The sequence below is a fragment of the Sus scrofa genome, chromosome 1 (assembly GCF_054392235.1).
Source record: "Sus scrofa isolate SSC_HxYL_T2T_F1_AM1 chromosome 1, Sscrofa_HxYL_maternal_Yorkshire_Landrace_v2.0, whole genome shotgun sequence".
Classification (NCBI taxonomy): Eukaryota; Metazoa; Chordata; class Mammalia; order Artiodactyla; family Suidae; genus Sus; species Sus scrofa.
In genome coordinates this window covers 250,104,163-250,123,714 of record NC_139383.1, presented here as the reverse complement: position 1 = coordinate 250,123,714, position 19,552 = coordinate 250,104,163, and the positions used below count along the sequence as shown (strand labels likewise).

General features: G+C 47.5%; 1 protein-coding gene across 8 annotated transcripts in view; it reads right to left on the bottom strand.

Moving 5' to 3' along the window:
* Positions 1 to 3,854: 3,854 nt before the first annotated feature.
* CCDC180 (coiled-coil domain containing 180) overlaps positions 3,855 to 19,552 on the bottom strand; it is a 66,142-nt gene continuing 50,444 nt past the window's right edge. For 5 of the 8 annotated variants that reach the window (XM_084990309.1, XM_084990353.1, XM_084990340.1 and 2 more), the window contains 8 exons: positions 18,402 to 18,468; positions 17,538 to 17,679; positions 15,494 to 15,654; positions 14,821 to 14,958; positions 13,952 to 14,063; positions 10,831 to 10,936; positions 9,896 to 10,031; positions 8,537 to 8,709 (listed from right to left, as the gene is read on the bottom strand). In XM_084990309.1, the coding sequence (XP_084846435.1) occupies positions 8,578 to 8,709; positions 9,896 to 10,031; positions 10,831 to 10,936; positions 13,952 to 14,063; positions 14,821 to 14,958; positions 15,494 to 15,654; positions 17,538 to 17,679; positions 18,402 to 18,468 (994 nt within the window). In that variant the 3' untranslated portion in view covers positions 8,537 to 8,577. Of the gene's footprint in view, positions 7,441 to 8,536; positions 8,710 to 9,895; positions 10,032 to 10,830; positions 10,937 to 13,951; positions 14,064 to 14,820; positions 14,959 to 15,493; positions 15,655 to 17,537; positions 17,680 to 18,401; positions 18,469 to 19,552 lie in introns of those variants that run through there. The other 3 variants (XM_084990348.1, XM_084990361.1, XM_021085122.2) reach the window with 2 other exon arrangements.

The window sequence follows — 19,552 nt, the reverse complement described above, 5'->3', positions numbered from 1 at the left end:
AGGCTTGTAGTAAATATTTATTCAATGAATGTCAAGTCCATTCTTTTTCTACAACACCATGCCGCCTCTTTGTATACCTCAGGAATGAATATGACAAGCAGCCTGAGAGATAGTGACCCATGATCCTGATGTGACTTTCTGGAGCCAGGGTGGGAGATAAGGACCTTACCAAATATTAGGCTGTGTATTCTGAGTGCTAATTGTCTGTCTCTTGCTTTTGATTGCTGAAAGGCCAGTACAGAGGTTGGCAGCCATTGTTTCAAACCCCATGAACTGATAGAGCTTCCAGGCAATTTAAAGAGATAGTGCTTTTTTCCCCCCTGCTTTGGGAGCCAGATATTAGGAAAATCTTTGTCACTGGCTCACTGCAGAGACAACAGAACAGAAACGCCAGTGACCACACACTATAAAGAATACATGCTTTGCAAAAATTGTTTGTAAATACCACAAATGGTTAGCTCCAAATCTCAAAAAAATAAGAATCAGAAATCCGGAGAATTAGATTTCCAGTTACTACAACATAATACTTAAAATGTTTAGTTCTCAATAAAAAATACAAGACCTGCAGAGAAACAAGAAAAAAGAATTTAACAGAAACCATTCCTGAGAAACCTTAGACATTGGATTTGTTAGACAAAGATATTGAATCAACTGTCTTCAATATGTTCAATGACATAAAGGATGCCATGGACAAAGAACTAGAAGAAATCAGGAAAATGATATATGAACAAAGTGGGAATGTTAATAAAGAGAAAATTTTTTAAAAGGCCCAAAATAAAAATTTAAAAGTTACAATAACTGAAGTTAACAACTCACTGGGGAAGTTAAAGATGATCTGAGCAGGTGGAAGAAAGAATCAGTAAACTTGAAGATAAGATAATTAAAATTATTCAGTGCGAGGCACAGAAAGAAAAAAGAATGAAGAAAAGTGAACAGAGCCTAAGGGACCTGTGGGACACCATTAAGTAGATAAACATACCTATTATTAGCATTTTGGCAGGAGAAGAGATAGAGAAAAGGGCAAAAAGAATATTTGAAAAATGGCTGAAATTTTTCCAAATTTGATGAAAGTAATGATTCTATAGATCCAAGAAGTTCAACGAACTCTAAGTAGGATAATTTTAAAGAGATCCACACCAAGACATATTACAATCAAACTGCCAAAGCCAAGCACAGAGAGACTCTTGAAATCAGGAGAAGTGATTCATCACATCCAAGTACCTCTCAGTAAGTTTAATAGCTGAATTCTCATTAGAAATCATAAAGGCATAAAAAGCATTTGACAAAGTTCAACATCCATTCATGATCAAGACCCTCGCCAAAGTGGGTATAGAGGGAACATTCCTGAATATAATCAAAGCCATTTATGATAAACCCACAGCAAATATAATCCTCAATGGGGAAAAACTGAAAGCCTTCTCACTCAAATCTGGAACAAGACAGGGATGCCCACTCTCACCACTGCTCTTCAACATAGTTTTGGAAGTCTTAGCCACAGCAATTAGACAAACAAAAGAAATAAAAGGCATCCATATAGGAAGAGAAGAGATCAAACTGTCACTGTATGCAGATGATATGATACTATACATAGAAAACCCTAAGGACTCAACCCCAAAACTCCTTGAACTGATTAATAAATTCAGCAAAGTGACAGGATATAAGATTAACATTCAGAAGTCAGTTGCATTTCTGTATACCAGCAATGAAACATTAGAAAAGGAATACAAAAAAATGATACCTTTTAAAATTGTACCTCACAAAATCAAATACCTCGGAATACACCTGACCAAGGAGGTAAAGGACCTATATGCCGAGAACTATAAAACTTTAATCAAAGAAATCAAAGAAGATGTAAAGAAATGGAAAGATATTCCATGTTCCTGGATTGGAAAAATCAATATTGTGAAAATGGCCATCCTACCCAAAGCAATCTACAGATTCAATGCAATCCCTATCAAATTACCCATGACATTGTTCACAGAACTAGAACAAACAATCCAAACATTTATATGGAACCACAAAAGACCCAGAATCGCCAAAGCAACCCTGAGAAACAAAAACCAAGCAGGAGGCATAACTCTCCCAGACTTCAAGAAATACTACAAAGCCACAGTCATCAAAACAGTGTGGTACTGGTATCAAAACAGACAGACAGACCAATGGAACAGAATAGAGAATCCGGAAATAAACCCTGACACCTATGGTCAATTAATCTTTGACAAGGGAGGCAGGAACATCAAATGGGAAAAGGAAAGTCTATTCAGCAAGCATTGCTGGGAAACCTGGACAGCTGTATGCAAAGCAATGAAACTAGAACACACCCTCACACCATGCACAAAAATAAACTCAGAATGGCTGAAAGACTTAAATATACGACAGGACACCATCAAACTCCTAGAAGAAAACATAGGCAAAACACTCTCTGACATCAACATCATGAATATTTTCTCAGGTCAGTCTCCCAAAGCAATAGAAATTAGAGCAAAAATAAACCCATGGGACCTCATCAAACTGAAAAGCTTTTGCACAGCAAAGGAAACCCAAAAGAAAACAAAAAGACAACTTACAGAATGGGAGAAAATAGTTTCAAATGATGCAACTGACAAGGGCTTAATCTCTAGAATATACAAGCAACTTATACAACTCAACAGCAAAAAAGCCAATCAATCAATGGAAAAATGGGCAAAAGACCTGAATAGACATTTCTCCAAGGAAGATATACAGATGGCCAACAAACACATGAAAAAATGCTCAACATCGCTGATTATAAGAGAAATGCAAATCAAAACTACCATGAGATACCACCTCACACCAGTCAGAATGGCCATCATTAAGAAATCCACAAATAACAAGTGCTGGAGGGGCTGTGGAGAAAAGGGAACCCTCCTGCACTGCTGGTGGGAATGTAAACTGGTACAGCCACTATGGAGAACAGTTTGGAGATACCTTAGAAATCTATACATAGAACTTCCATATGACCCTGCAATCCCACTCTTGGGCATCTATCTGGACAAAGCTCTACTTAAAAGAGACACATGCACCCGCATGTTCATTGCAGCCCTATTCACAACAGCCAGGACATGGAAACAATCCAAATGTCCATCGACAGATGATTGGATTCGGAAGATGTGGTATATATACACAATGGAATACTACTCAGCCATAAAAAAGGATGACATAATGCCATTTGCAGCAACATGGATGGAACTAGAGAATCTCATACTGAGTGAAATGAGCCAGAAAGACAAAGACAAATACCATATGATATCACTTATAACTGGAATCTAATATCCAGCACAAATGAACATCTCCTCAGAAAAGAAAATCATGGACTTGGAGAAGAGACTTGTGGTTGCCTGATGGGAGGGGGAGGGAGTGGGAGGGATCGGGAGCTTGGGCTTATCAGACACAACCTAGAATAGATTTATAAGGAGATCCTGCTGAATAGCATTGAGAACTATGTCTAGATACTCATGTAGCAACAGAAGAAAGGGTGGGGGAAAAAACTGTAACTGCAATGTATACATCTAAGGATGACCTGACCCCCTTGCTGTACAGTGGGAAAATAATAAAATAAATAAAATAAAAAAAAAAAGAAATCATAAAGGCAGGGGGCAGTGGGATGACATATTTTAAATGTCAAAAGAAAAAAGAGAAAACTCAAGCAAGTATTCTCTATCTGGCAAGACTTTGTTTAAAAATAAAGGAGAAATTAAGACATTTCCAGAGGAAGCTCACTGCCAATAGATTTCCCCAAGAAATGCTAAAGGGAATCCTTCAGATAAAAATCAGAGGATACGACACAGCAACTTGAAGCCATATGAAAAAATAAAGAGCACCAATAAAAGTAGCTATAAAGGTTAATATGAAAGCTAGTATTATTGTACTTTTGGTTTATAACTCATCTTATTTCTTACATAATTTAAAATACAAACACAAAGTAATGATAAATCTATGTCAGCGGGCACATAACATAAAAGGTAAAATTTGTGACAACTGCGTTAAGGGGTGGTGGGGGGAGAGAATGAGCAGTACAGCAGCAGAGTTTCTGTGCACTATTGAAGCTAAGTGGGAATCAAGGCAAATTAGATTATCATAAATTTAGAATGCTCAGCCCTTGGAGCATCTCCAGGCTCTGGTTGTGGATGACATGATCACCCTGCCACACAGGGTCACATCTGAGGTCGCCTGCAGAGAGAGGTAGATGTAGTCATGCAAGGATTCTGTTGACCCAACACTGCATGCCCCTCTCGGCAGTCCACACTCTACCTCCACACCCAGAGGCCAGGTAGTCCCATGCCGGAGCACATCTGCTGATGCTTCTTTATCTGCATGGCATGACTGTCATTCTTCCTGTTGACCTCCTACTCATTGGGCCAAGCCCAGTACAAATATCAGTTCCTTTGGCAAACATCTGTGCCCTGTCCTGGGTGTGGATAGTCACTTCCTCCTCGAGGTTACTACCTTGGCTCAGGATTAGTATGGACTGCCTGCCTCTAGCGTTCTTTTATATGAGAAAGATATAAATCTCTCTCCCTTGTTTATGCTACCATTATTTGGGTTTTCTACTGTATGTAGCCAAATCTAATCCTAACCAAAGTATGAGCTTGCCATGGAATCACTATGTAACTTTGGCACATGTCCACTTGTCATAGTGGCAGAGGCAGGTGCGAAGGCAGCTTGTATGACTCTGTGATCTGCTTCTTTCGCCCAGCCAATATCCACACCCTCTTCTATTGGATTCAGTTTTTCTTTGGGGAACTGTCCTTTCCCCACCCTTGGTCCTAGTGGTTGAGTGAAACTGACACCACTTCTTGGGCCCAGTGGCGAACATATGACCCAGGCTCCAATAGCTGAAGGTGCACAGAGCTAGCTACGGGAGACCAAATTCATGCAGGGAGCCACTGATACATTGTACGCACACACACAGCAGCTTGAGGGCTCATGTGTACCCACCCTTACTGGGTCTCCAGCAGGACTCCCGTGTATGTCTGGCCATGGACATGAAGCTTGGCTGTCATGCATGGTGTCTCCCAGTGTCTGCCTGCATTAGGGAGGCTTCTGCACTCAGGCACACCAAAGCCACTCCATCCCACCACCTTGACCTTTGTGATGGAGCCTGACCTCATTGAGCATCTGCTTATGCAATTCCACATCTAACCTCTCATTGCACAATGGGGAAACTGAGGCCCAGAAAGATGCAGGGACTGGCTCTGGGCACAGGAGATGGGCAGAGTCCAGAGGATAAGAAAGCCTCTGGACCAGGCCTCAACCTCTCACCTGGGAGGTTCTTTGGAAATGAGAGTCCCTAAGATCCTAGGGGGGACCTTGCTCACCCCCCTCCATATAAGGTCATCTCCTCTCCACATGTGCAAAGGCCCTCACTCACACTGCCTTCTCAGTGGGGACCACGCGGATGTGGCTGAGGAAGAGCAAACCCTGGGGAAGCTACAAGAGGGAGAGGAGAAGATGATGGGAGGAAGTCCTGTGGGGGCAGCCGTATCCATTTTCCTAACTACCTTCCCAGCAGGGGAATTGCTAAGGTCCCCAGGGCCTCAAGAGGACGGGGCTGGGGTCCTACAGCCCACCTCTAGGTACCTAGAACTAGGATGAGCCCTCAGCCCCCGGTGCAGAGAGGGGCCACAGGAGAAGAGGCTTTGGGTTTTTCTGGTATAAACCAGGGCACTTGAAATGGGTGACCCCAAGGGCTCCACACGCTTAGAGGGTGTCTGTTGGCCTTGGTTCTCCATCGATGGCCCACTGTGCTCTGAAGCCTGGAAAAGTGCTTTCCACTCCCGGAGGCCTCCCAGAGAGAGGCTGGGGACTTGGGTGGGTAAAGAATGTGCCAGAGCACCACAAACCACATCCAGCATCCAGGGAGAGACCTCCGGGTCCTCATGTGGAAACAGAGGGGGATTCTCCGTCTGGCTGAGATGAGGATGCCTCCTGAGTGAAGAGGACACCCGGGGCAGTGGTGGGGGCAGAGAGAGGAGGCTTCTGAGGTCCCTTGCCCTGCCCTTAGAGCCTGCAGGTCCTGCTCTTTGCTCATCTGGGACTCTGGAGAGCCACTGTCTTACGGTCGCACAAATAAAGGTGCCTGTTTTGTGGTGTTTCGGCCTGGGACTGAATCTAGCACCAGACACCAGGGCACAGGCAGCCTCCTGTCGGAGGTGCCCCCTGAGCTTTGGGGGAGAACTTGGAGCAGAAAGAGTTATGCAGAGGTCATTCTATCTGTCCTCTGGCCCCAGAGCCAACGTGACCTCCTGTGACTAGCATTCACCTCCATGAAGATGGCAGGTCAAAGTCAAGAACAGGGGCTCCCAAACCCTCCTATTTAATCATTGAGCAGCTCTGTGAGCTGACAAGCACTCCCCCCATGCCAGGTGCCCTGAGGGGCCATGGGGTTGTGCTGAAGGTGACTGATGGTCTCTGCCTCCCAGGAGCTCACTGTCTGGAGGGGAGATGGACAAAAAGCATGAAACCAACAACATGTAAAAGGATGAAAGCAGAGAGTGTTCCACCTACAATGAAGCAGGGTGATGTGAGGGAGGACGGAGGGCTCACTGGGTAGCAGGGTCTGAAAGGCCTCACTGGGGTGACATTTACTGGGACCAGAGGACAAGAGGGAGAAGACACCACGGGGGCAGAGATGGGCAGGCGGAAGTGAGTCTGGCCAGAGAGGGTCAGGGAGGTGGCCACCGTGGCAGGAGGGAGCCTGGGGTGGGGACAGGGCGAGGGGAGATGGAGGGAATCAGATCCTGGGTCCCTGGACTGTGTTAGCCGCTGGTCTTCTGACAATAGTGCTCCAACATTTAGCACCTTAAACGTACAAATATTTAATGTCTCCCAATTTGTGTGGACCAGGAATCTGGTCACAGCTTAGCTGGGTTGCTCTGCTTCAGGGTATCTCACAGGCAGGTGCTGCGGCTTCAACTGGGCTCGACTTGGGGAGGATGTGCTCCCAAGTTCATTCACAGGCTGCAGAATTCTGTTTGGACTGCAGAGTCTGAGTTCCTTCCTGTCTGCTGGCCTGGGCAGTCCCTTGGGGAGAGACCACCCCGCTGCCTGATGGCTTTTTCTGGCACCATGGGAGCTTCCTGTCTTGCAAGCTGGGGCAGGCGGCAATGTGGCAGTGCTAAAACTGGGCAACTCTCCACCTGTGAGGGCGGAGTCAGGCCAGGTGGGAGGCTGTTTCCCAGCCAGGCGGAGCCTGGTCACCCATAGCAGCAGCCGCCCCTCAAAGCCCTTTCAGTGGCTTTTCTCCTTCCAGGCTCCCTTTCCCCATGTCCTCACTCATGCTTCTCGAGATCTTCTCCAAAACAAACAACTTGCCCCCAAGTCCTTACCCACTTTTGAAGAACTCACACTCTGCTGAGGTTCTGCACTGGCTGTGTCACTTTGAGCAGATTGTCTTGACCTTTTGGATTTGAGTTTCCACACCTGTAAAATGCAGGCAAAACCTACCTTAGGAGATAAAGCACGAGGCAATGTCCAAACCCTGCAGGAGCAGCAGAAGCTCAGGAAGTAGAGGAAGGAATGTGAGCCACCTGTCCAATGGCACAAGTGAGACCTGGCACAACGAGGCCGTGTCACAATCAAAGAAGAGAAAGTCAATAAGGAAGACAGTGGGATGCAGGTTTCCAAAGAGAGTGATCTGAGTCGCATGGGACTAAAGAGGCCCTTTTGAAGATTTCTGCCAAAATGTTATTGGTGTTCAGACAAATTGCCAGATACCCACTCAAAACTGGATGAAGTCTTTGTTGGTGCTGGGAATCAATGCGTAGTTGCAATGAAAACCCACATTTGTTAAATGGGCAAATATTCTTTCCCATAAGGTTTTTTGTTGTTGTTTTATTTGTTGGGTTTTTTTGTTTTGTTTTGTTTTTGCCTTTTCTAGGGCCGCTCCTGCAGCATATGGAGATTCCCAGGCCAGGGGTCCAATAGGAGCTGTAGCCGCTGGCCTACGCCAGAGCCACAGCAACGTGGGATCCAAGGCATATCTGCAACCTACACCACAGCTCATGGCAATGCTGGATCCTTAACCCACTGAGCAAGGCCAGGGATCTAACCCACAACCTCACGGTTCCTAGTCGGATTCATTAACTACTGTGCCACAATGGGAACTCCTCCCATACGTTTTAATTATTTCATTTTCCAAGATGAATTGCCCAGCATGCCTCTCGGGAGTTATTTCTTCTGAAGAACTGGTCTCTATTCTAAGTTACTTTCTCCTCTTATCTGCCACCCTAGCTGTCCATGTAGAACTCCCCCTTTCACCTCTGTCTTCCTCAGAAGTGATCTCCATGTGGGCAGGGACCATACCAGGTTCTGGTCACTGTGAAGCTACAGCACTGGGCATAGAGCAGAGATGGATGGATGGATGGATGGATGGATGGATGGATGGATGGATGGATGGCTGGCTGGCTGGCTGGCTGGCTGGCTGGCTGGCTGGCTGGAAGGAATGGTGGACTGATGGATGGATGGAGGGGTAGGTGGATTGATGGATGGATGGAGAGATGGATAGACAGATGAGGAGTCCACACAAAATAAACCTTTATTTTGGGTGGGTTGAGAGTGTCACAAGTACAGGTCCTGGATGGTGTGCACGGAGCGCTTCCAGTTGTCCTTCCAGCGCTGAGCTTCCCTCACTTGCAGTGTGTTGTCCTCCTGGATCTTCTTCAGCTCCTTTTCAAATGAAGCTAAATATTTCTGGGAGCAAGCAGCAGGAAGAGGCCACATGAGGAAGGGCTTCTGGACTCTGTGCCCTAGAGGAATGCTGTAACCTGCTGGCGGGGAGCTTAGAACCCCTTCAGGCACTGGCAAAGAGCTCTACAAGTCATTTCTCAAGGACTTTGCCCAGTAACCTACCAGGCAGGACCAGTTGTTGTCCCCATTTACAGATAGGGAAGCTGAGACTCACAGCCTTGCTGGGGGTCATCCAGCTGGAAAGAGGCTGAGCAGGGACCTGAACCCTGGTCTATCTGATTCTGGACTCTGCCCTCCTTTGTTAACTACACTTTGTCCCACACTGTAGCCTCCGTGAAGCCCAGGAGTCTGGCTTTCCTGAGAGGCTGAATCCTCCAGGCCTTGAGCCCTTTGAAGTCAGCAGCAGAGTTGTCCCTTCTGCCTGGGACTTAGCATAATGGCCAGGGAAGGGCCTGCTTGGGCACTGAGGGATCTCCAAGTACTGTGGTCATCAGCATGTCTCTGGGCAGGACGAGGTTTCTCTCTGGGGCACCAGGACCAAAGGTCCACACATGCTCAGAGCTGAGAGGTCCCTTAGGTGGTCTCTGGGTACAGCCTCCTCTTTAGGGGGCCCCATGGGGTCTACCAGGTACTGTTCAAATCTTGGCTCTGCCACTCTGCAGTGGCACAGAGGGGCGCATGTCTTTAAACTTCAATGTCCTCAGCAGTAACATGGGGACAGTTCTACCTTCCTCGTGGGGTTATTACAGGATCTGATGAGAACAGAAGCTGCAGCAGGTGCTCAGTACCTGTCCCTTATTCCACCCACTGCTCCCATGGCCTCCGGGCCTCTGACTATTTTGTTCTGTCACCCTGTCTCAACTGCTCCTCGGAAAGCTTTCCTCCCCCCACAACCCCACCAGTCTGGGTGTGGAATCTCTAGCTGGGATCCCATGGAACTGGCTCCCGCCATCAGACCCACGTTATCACTGGAACTGGTCATGCCCTGGGGCTCACGTTCTGGTGCCTGAGAACACAGGCCATCCCAGGTGCTGGTTCTGCCCTGGGACACCCTGACGTGTGCCATCTGCTCCATGGACCAAAGGTCAGGGCAGCTAGTGATGGCAAGCTCCCTCCTTCCCAAGGCGACCACACTGAGCTGCCCTGTGCTCCTTGGGGTGCGCCCACCCCACCCTGTCTCTCCACTCACCAGGTAGACAGCATCTCGGGCTTCCACAGACGCCAGGTGGCCCAGGGTTGTCTTGGCGGTGGTGATGGATGATGTTTTCCGGAGGAGAATCTTGTTTTGGATGGTGACTTCCGTGGGTTTGAGTCCTGGCCACTTCCTACAAACAAACATGACTGAAAAATCTTATGGGCTTATCTTCATTATTCACAGTGTACCCCCCATCACCACCACCACCCTTGGTGAAAAAGGTTAGAATTTCTTTAAAAAAATGATCATGCTTTAAATGTCTTAAAGAAAGCATTTAACCTAGCATTTAACATTAAGCTTCTTCAAGTCCTTTCTTGTATTTTCATACAGTTTAAATCCATGTGTACAGACAGGCTTGGGTTCTGCGTGGGGAAGGGGAATCTCACACCTCTAGGTGTTCCTCTGTCCTGGGCATCAATTTCCTCATCAGTTGGCAGCCAGGTGGCAGTCACCTGTTCCTGGCCTGCTCTTCCTGCTGTGCTACTGAAAGCACCACTGACAACTTAGCTGAGCAAACTGCTGCCTTCCTTCTTCTAGAGTCACATTCTTGGGACAGAGAGCACCAAACACTTTGAGAGCTCTTGTCACTCATGACTGATGGCTGTAATGAGACTGCGTCCCACACAGGGACAGACCTCCCTTTCTTTGGGAGCCCCTTAGTGGGTCCTAATCCAAGAACGAATAGCTGCCGAGCTCTTTGTATATGCTGGGGCCCTCTGAGTACAATCTCATTGAACTTTCTCTTCATAATACCATGTAAGGCAGGCTGCCATGCCCATTTTGCAGATGAGGAAACTGAGGCTTAGGGCATCATGCCTTTCCAAGGTTACCAGGTCTGACTGACTTCAGAGCTCTTATCCCTAATCACTCCAGGGCTCGCCCCCAGCAAATTCAGCCATTCTTGGTACTCCTCCCAGCTCGGCGCTCACCTGCTCCCCCGTTCAATCAGCGGCTTCTCACTCTCTTCCTCCAGGGAGAGCCCGGCGAGTTTCCTCCGAATTAGGATTGATGTTTTCTGTTTGGGGGGCTCCATCTCTGGCAGGCAAGAAACAGGTTACTGATGGTGGCTGCACCCACAGTCTCTGGTCAAGGGGACCCCAAGACCTTACATTTAGAGAAATGCGGGCTTGTTCCCCTCTTCCCCACCTGGAGTCTCAGGCAGGGGGCCGAGCCCCATCCCCCAGAGAAGCCAAATGCATCAGATTCACAGGCAAGGCTGTGGAGATGGCGGGGAGATTAAAGCTGGAAGAGGCGAGGTGGGTTTTGAGCACAGTTCCCAGCTCCACAGCCCTGGGCAGGATGCTCCGGTCCTCTCATAGCTTCTTCTCAAAGCCCCTGAATATGCTTTGGCTTCTACTAGCTGAGGTGGGTCCTGAACTCAGAATTTCTTCTAGAATGAACACGTCCAAGGTTGTCCCTCTTGTGTTGGGCTCACACATCTGTTCATTAATGTGAAGACAAAGGGCTTGTCCTTGGAGTGAGAGTCAGCAGGCAGGAGCGGCCCTCTGCACCCTGCTCTGTGTGGACGGCAGGGCCAGGCTGCTTGGTCAGAGGCTGGGGCACAGAGCAGGAGAGACCTCCGTGGGTCTGGTGCAGGGGGCCTTCCTGGCTTGGCCATTCCCTCCAAGGTACAGAGGTCACCTCCTTGCCTGCTCCTCTGCCTGTTCTCCTCGGTTCTGAATCCCAGTGGCTCTGTAGGCTCCACTTTCCCAAATGAGGCTCCCACTTGCCAAAGAGGCCCCCCAATCCTGGAACGTGACCAACATCTCAAAATGGGTATACATTTTGACCCAGAAACTCCACTTCTAGGCACCTGTTGCCCCTCTTCCCAAATAGAGATAGATGGATGCAGATGTTCCCTTCAGCACGATGACAGGAGTGAAAAGCTGGACATGGCCAGTGTTCACCAGCAAGGGACTAATTGATGCACAGCAACTGAAAATGCCCAAGGAGATGACGACTGGCTTGGCCAGCGTTTGCCTGAGTGGAAATTAGTTTACAAACAGGTGCACACCTGTAACCCATCCTCCCACCCCCCCACCAGCACACACACAGGCCTGGGCCTGAACCGGAACGGCTAGAAGTGTGGACAGTCAGTGGTCAGGACACTTATTTCTGGATGGAAGGACTCGTGTTCTTCACTTTCTTCATAACACATGATTGAATTTGTTATCTTACTACAATAAATATTTGTTGTCTTTGTAATAAAATTTTTTGAAAAATAAAAATAGTGTATTTTAATTACTTCATAGATTAGCAAGAGAGAACATTTCACCGATGATTTGAATCTTTCTGCAGTTATAAAAGTAATATGCACGTTATAAAAAAATTTAAGCATGACCTATAAGGAGAAAAGATTTCGGAAATCTCTCGCAATCCCACTTACCAGAGATGACCGTCCCTGGTACATGTCCCTCAGGCTGTGTCTCTCTCTGTCTCTGTCTGACTCTCACATAGATTCATTTACATATATGTGGGGATGCAGGTTTATATCATATATGTGTCTTTTTAAATAGTATCAGAGTTAAGTATAATTGTCACCTTGCTTTTTCATGTGACATATTCCTTGGGGACTTTCCGGTTGGCACATAGGATCCTGCCACACCCGCCCGAGCAGGTGCACAGTATTCCCTCATATATCCGGGTTATAATTTGTTTATCTAATCCTCTATATGTGGATATTAGTGTGGTCTCCAATTCTTTGCAATCTCAAAACAGTGCTGTGATGAATATGCTTGAAAACATATCTTCAAAAAATCAGGCAAGAGCTCCTGTTGGACAAATTCCTGGGGTCAGAACTGCTAGGTCCAAGGCACACACACTCAGAACTTGGAAGGTACCAGCAGAGGCTTCTCCAAGAGAGTGGTATCAACATGACTTCTCCAAGGGGCTCTGGTTTTGGGGCTTCCTAGCATCCTCACCAGTGCTGGCTATCATTAAACTTAAAAGCCTTGCCAGGCTGTTGGTGAGAAATGATACCTCAATAATGTTTATATTCACATTTTTCATCATTGGTGGAGTTAAGCATCTTTTACATTTACTGGCCGTTTGAGTTGTGTGTTTGTCCTCTTTCACATTTTTCATCATTGGTGGAGTTAAGCATCTTTTACATTTACTGGCCGTTTGAGTTGTGTGTTTGTCCTCTATCTCTTTTCACACATTTGATCTGTTCAAGTTTTTTGAACCACAGGAATATTAGGCCCTTCTCTGATCTATTGGTTATTAGGAATATTTTTCCAGTTCGTGGTTTGTCTGTCTGTTTGTTCTTTTCTTTTCTTCTCTTTCCTTTTCTTTTCTTTTCAGCTGTGCCTGTGGCATGTGGCAGTTCCTATTCCAAGGATCAAACCTGTGCCAAACATTGACCCCTGAGGCTTCAGTGACAACACCAGATCCTTAACCTGCTGCACCACAAGGGAACTCCCTGTCTTTACATCTTTTGATATTTTGTTTTTGTTTTTGTTTGGTCCACAGAGAAGTGCTAGCCATTCTTTTATGGCTTCTAGCTCTCATCTCATATGTAGGAAAGCTGTCCCTACCCGAAGATTATAAAAACATTTACTATTAAGTTTTTATATTTTATTTTTTTGTCTTTTTTAAATTTTGTGTCCTGAGGCACATGGAACTTCCCAGTCTAGGGGTTGAATTGGAGCTGCAGCTACCTGCCTACACCACAGCTTCAGCAATGCAGGATCTGAGCCACATCAGCAACCCATGCCACCGCTTGTGGCAATGCCAGATCCTTAACCCATCGAGCAAGGCCAGGGATTAAACCTGCCTCCTGATGGATAGCAGTCAGGTTCCTAACCTGCTGAGCAACAACAGAAACTCCAGGGCTTTATTTTTTTATATATAATCTTTGAATCATTTGGGATTTGCCTTTTAATTAAAAAAAAGTTTCCTTTAATAAAAACAAAAATTCACCAGTCCCCTCAGTGAAGAATGTTTTCATTCTGGTAGAACTGGGGGAAAGCAGATTCCCCCCCATCCCTGGCCAATCATGCTCTGTCACCACCCCCCTGGCGCTAGGGTACAAGGCCGTAGTGCACATACTTGCAACCTGGACATCATCAATGGTGACCACCTCATCCAACTGCAGCAGGAACTTCTCGGTAAAGGTGGCCAAGCTGGCTATGAAAAACCGGCAGTACTTCCTGGTGAATTCCTGGAGGAGACACAGGAGGCACAGTGCTACAGAGAGTGGGATCTGCCTCCAAGAGCAGGATTCGGGGACCGGCGTGTGGGCAAGACCAGCCCATGAGTCAACTGTGTCCAAGCTAACTGGCATCTGGCCCTCAACCGAGTCCTAAGAGGTGGCTTGATTTGAAGATAGGAAATGATTTTGAAATGGCAAAGGGAAACAGGCAGACAATTTACCAAAGAGGCAATAAAGCTGAACATGGACTTCACGGTGGGGATGGGGGGATAAGTCTTCATTAGTAATTTTATAATTAATTAATTAATTAATTTTTTGTATTTTGTCCTTTTAGGGCCGCTCCTGTGGCATATGGAGCTTCCCAGGCTAGGGATCTAATTGGAGCTGCAGCCACCGGCCTACACCACAGCCACAGCAAAGTGGGATCTGAGACACATCTGCGACCTACACCACAGCTCACGGCAATGCCAGATCCTTAACCCACCGAGAAAGGCCAGGGATCAAACCCACAACCTCATGGTTCCCAGTCAGATTCGTTTCTGCTGGGCCACAACGGGAACTCCCAAATTTAGAAATTTAAAATTACAAGTTAAAATGGCTAACAGTGAACATCTCCACCTATATAACCTACCTGCTTTCAGGCCCTGCTTCGGCCCGGGTGCAGCAAAGGGCCATGCTCAGGGCTGTTGGTGGGCTTTCAGTTGGGGTGACGGGGGTGCTGGGCAGCCCTCAGCACCTGGACGAGAGAGGTGAGGACACTACTGACCTCTAGATTCTCCCTGGTCGCCTCAATCAGGGTGTCTAAGTCTTCCTGCCTTTTTTCTTCTGCTTGACACAGAGACTCCATTTCTTGCAGATGTGCAGGATGTCCAAGATTTGGACGGAGCTTCCGGGCATTTTCATCCTTCAGACAATCCAGAAATCAGCAGGTTTTCTGACCTGGTCTTAAGGTCAGCACCAAAGAGTCACTGGCTTATGTCCTCTGCCCATTATGGCCATGGCCAGACTGATGTGTGTGCTGACCTGATTGTGTGGAGGGGCGTGGACGGGCAGAGGAGTGGCAGAGGAGGCAAGATAGGGGCATGGCTAGAGCCAGCTCTGAGGGTTAGGGTGTGGGAGAGCTGAGCATCTGTCCCAGAACCATCAGGGCTTCAGTCCAATAAAATCGACAGCATCTACATCTCATGGCTCCAAGGTAGACAATCATTGCTGATTTCAGGGACCACAGCCCCCTAGAACCAGCTGGCCCACCCATTAAATCCAACAAGAAGTGTGTTGAACACCTTCTCTGAAGAAGCTGCTGGCTCAGCTCTCGTCTCTCCAATGCCTCGTACCCCTCACCCCCATCCAACAATCCCGAGACTGGATGCCCTGCCTCCATTTCTGAACTCCCAGGGGCCCTGGTCCTGGAGAGGAACAGCTGGTCCCTGGGCCCTCACCTTTCTTCTCTCCAGCTCTTCATGACTGGTCCAGAACTGTTCCCGGATCTCTTTGGTGGAGGCGCAAAATTTCTTCCAGTGGTGCTCTTTGAAATTCTCTGTCACCTGCCAACACACCTGGGGCAGCAGCTCCTCAAATCTCCTCATCTGGGCCCGTAATTCTGTAGGGATTGGGGGTGGGGGAGCAGGGGAGAGGACAGAGCAGAGCCAAGCTGTGGAGGAGATCCCTCCAACAAAGGCTCAAAGCAGCTTCCCGGAGAGAAAGGCTTGGTTGACAATGTGGTAACAGGAATTCCATCAAAAGGGGTATGAAGAATACTGGATTGAACTAGTTCAAGGGACTTCTCCTCTATGCCCTGCAGGCCTTTTCAGCACTTTTAAAATGCACTGTCTTTCAGGAGGCGGTCCCATTGTGGCTCAGTGGTTAACAAACCCGTCTAGGAATCAGAGGTTGCGGGTTCGATCCCTGGCCTCTCTCAATGGGTTTAGGATTCTTCGTTGCCATGAGCTAGGGTGCAGGTCACAGATGCAGCTTGGATCCCACATTGCTGTGGTGGTGGCGTAGGCCGTAGGCCGGCAGCTACAACTCCAACTGGACCCCTAGCCTAGGAACCTCCATATGCTGCAGGTGCGGCCCTAAAAAGACAAAAGACAAAAAAAAAAAAAAAAAAAAAGGAAAAGAAAATGCAGTCTTTCAGCGGTTCTGTCTCTTCCACTAAACCTTCAAATACTGCCTTGACCCTAGTCTCCCCCTCTCCCTCTGGACCTCTGAAGAGCTGCCTGCCAGACCTCCCCTTTCATCCACATCTCTTCACCCCCTCACACGTTTCCATCTCTGTTTGTCTGTGCTGCATTTTAGTTACTTTCTTTAGTAGTAAAGGCACCTATTATTTTAAAATTCCAATGATTTAGTTTTCCAGTCTAAGGAGTTTGATTTGGTTCTCTTTCATGTTTACTTGGTCATTTTAATCGGCTTTTGCTCCCTACTTGTGTTTCTAATTTTTAAACTCATTTAGTAAATATATTATTTTATATTCTGTGTCTGATAATTCAGTATTATTGATCTCAACGTACCTCTTCCTGCGTGTGTGTGGGCATGCGTGCGTGTGTGTGTGTGTGTGTGTGTGTGTGTGTGTGTGTGTGTGTTTCCGTGAGCTCTGTTCTGGGCCTTTTATTTGTAGGAACCCCTGGAGGCCTGACTTGAAGGTGGGTGTTTCTGGAGAGGGCTTGGAGTGTCTACTAAACAAGCATCTGGGCATGACCAACTCAGGATCATCTTAAGCTAAGGTATCAGCGAGAGGCCTTGTGGATGATCCACCAACACAAAGCTCAATATAGGTTTGATCTAAGTGAGACTTGCGGTTTAAAAACCACTTGAGGGGCTGGCTTATAGTTATGGATTCTCACGGGAGGTTTTCATCTTCTTTACCCAGTACCATGGTTTATAACAAGACAGTTTCCTTCTAGTGGCTGGGGGAGGCGGGGTGGCTGGGTTTCTGTCCTTTCATTCTGCAGATGGAGCCCTGAAGAGTCCCAGTTTTCTGTGGCTTGCGCCCTTTCAGAAAGTAAACTTTGGTTGTTTGGCATTGTTGTTTCTCCCCAGTTAAATCTGATTAAGGTTTTGTATTTTTTGTTGTTGTTGTTTTTCCATTTCTTGGGCTGCTCCCGCAGCATATGGAGGTTCCCAGGCTAGGGGTCTAATCGGAGCTGTAGCCGCCGGCCTACACCAGAGCCACAGCAACACAGGACCCAAGCCGCATTTGCAACCTATACCACAGCTCACGGGGACGCCGGATCCTTAACCCACTTTGCAAGGCTAGGGATCGAACCCGAAACCTCATGGTTCCTAGTCGGATTCATTAACCACTGTGCCACGATGGGAACTCCTGATTAAGGTTTTTACCTAAATCTAAGTTGTCAGCTTTTCACAGGGAGCTCCTCTGCCTCACCAGGGACCTCCAGGTCAGGAGGGCATCATTCTGACCATGAGCAGCTCTGTGCCAGCCTTGCCCCAGCCTGCCGCCCACCTGCTGGCCACACGCACCTATGAGGCAGGAGTTGTAGTACTCATCCGTCTGGCTGTGGTACTCCAGGATCTTCTTGCTGATGTTCTCTGCGCACTGGTCGAAAGTTTCATACATGCAGTCAGGCCTGGTGACTGCACGCTTCTCTTTGCGGTAAAACTCCTGCAGGAGATCTGACAGTGTGGGGGCTCTGGCCCACGATGCTGGCATCCTCCACCCTGCTCTCCTCACCTCCTGGCCTTCTCTACCGCTAACCCCTCTGTTGCTCCTCCTTCCTGTCTTTGTCACCCCTGTCACTATCCCAGGACTCTGTGAGACATGAGCGAGGGAATGGCAAAATTCTACGTGTCCTTCATGACCCAAATGGGTCTTCAAGCCACCAGGCCAAGAGCTTTCTGTGAAGTGCAAAACAGGGCCACACATATGGATGACCCAGAGCTCTGCTCTCAAGACTCACAGCCCAGGGGAGGCAGAGAGGGAAGCACACAGACACCCCTGTGTGGGGCGCACTGGACCAGATCACTCGGTAGCTCCTACTAGAGGCTCCCAGACACCTGCTCCCGCAGCCTCACCCAACCCTCTGCGGTGCCTCTGTGTCTGTCGCCCTCTGCTGGGCGCTGGCTCTCAGGGATAGAGACTGGGCTTGTTCCTCTTGGCACACGCAGTATCCCAGAAATGTTTGGTGGCTAAATAAACGGGTAATGAATGGATGAGCGCTCATTTCTAGGATGAAAAACCCCGCACAAGGTGACAGAAGCTGGGTAGCTGTGGTCATGGGGGCTGGAGTCCCTTTGCTCAGTTTCAACCACAAGCAGAAGGCAGGAGGCAGAGGCCACCAGGGGTGTGTAGGCAGGGGATGGAAGAGGGGCAGGCAGAGCCCTCACCTCCACGACAGTCAGCAGGTGCTCGTTGCTCTCCCAGAGCAAGGACAGGATGATGCCTTTAAAATCCCTGCAACACACATGAGACAGATCCCTGAGAGGCCGTGTCTAATCACACTAGATGGTGTGGACAAAGGCAAATGAACAGAACATTCCACATACTCAGCAGCCAAGCCAGAAGTGGAGCTGGACAGCTGGGGGTGTCCAAGCATGTTCCCACATGACATTTCTCCTTGTCTACTTTAATGCCTCTTGCATGTGACAAGTTGAGTTTGGCCCCTTTCAAGCATCTTGATTCTCTTTTGTCCTCATCATGCCTTGTAATTACTCACTCCTGCCCCAGAACCACTGCTCACACTCATTCCTCTTTAGGGAAGACTAATAACTTTCCTCTTGGTCACACTCGTTCCTGCTCTTCCTTAGATCCTGGTTCAGTGGCAATTCCTGACAGCCTCGTTCTGATGCTCTGAGTGGCCTTCAGCTGCACAGTGCTCCCCACAGGGCCATGTGGGATTGATTTGTGCAACTGACTGATTAATGTCCATCTCTTCCAGCAGCTGGTAAAGTCCACCAGAACACAAACCATCTGTCTGTTTTTGCTTACCATGGACTCCCCTGCCCCTGTAGTGCCCACACCTAGCAGGGCCTTGGTATTGGTTGCGGAAAGAAAGAAGGATTTCTTATAAATATCAATCAAATCAGCAGGACCTCCTGTAGGAACAAATATCCTTTTTCTGGTACCTCTGGCCGTTAGGCTGGCTGCCTGCACATGGGTCTTCATTGAACAAATTTGCATAGACCTAGTGGATATTCCTGTCCAGTTAGGTCAACTATCTCAACAGTAAGAGTGAAATAAAGGACAGATACATTGGAACTGCATGGACCTGTAGGACAACTATTTTTCCACAATTTCTGTACAGTGATGTAGTGACTGTTTTACATAAACACCATTTTGGGCCAGTTTCTAAAGTGTATGTATATAAGGCAGGTGATCTTTCATTTAAAAATCCATTCATCATAATTAAAGAAAATTAGAAATAAACGGAAAAGCTAGAAGGAAAAATAAATGCTAACATTTTATTGCTTCTTTTTGCTGCTTTTTAAATTGGTTTGGAATTAAGTTCATGTGCATTTTATCTTCTGTGCCCTTAAAG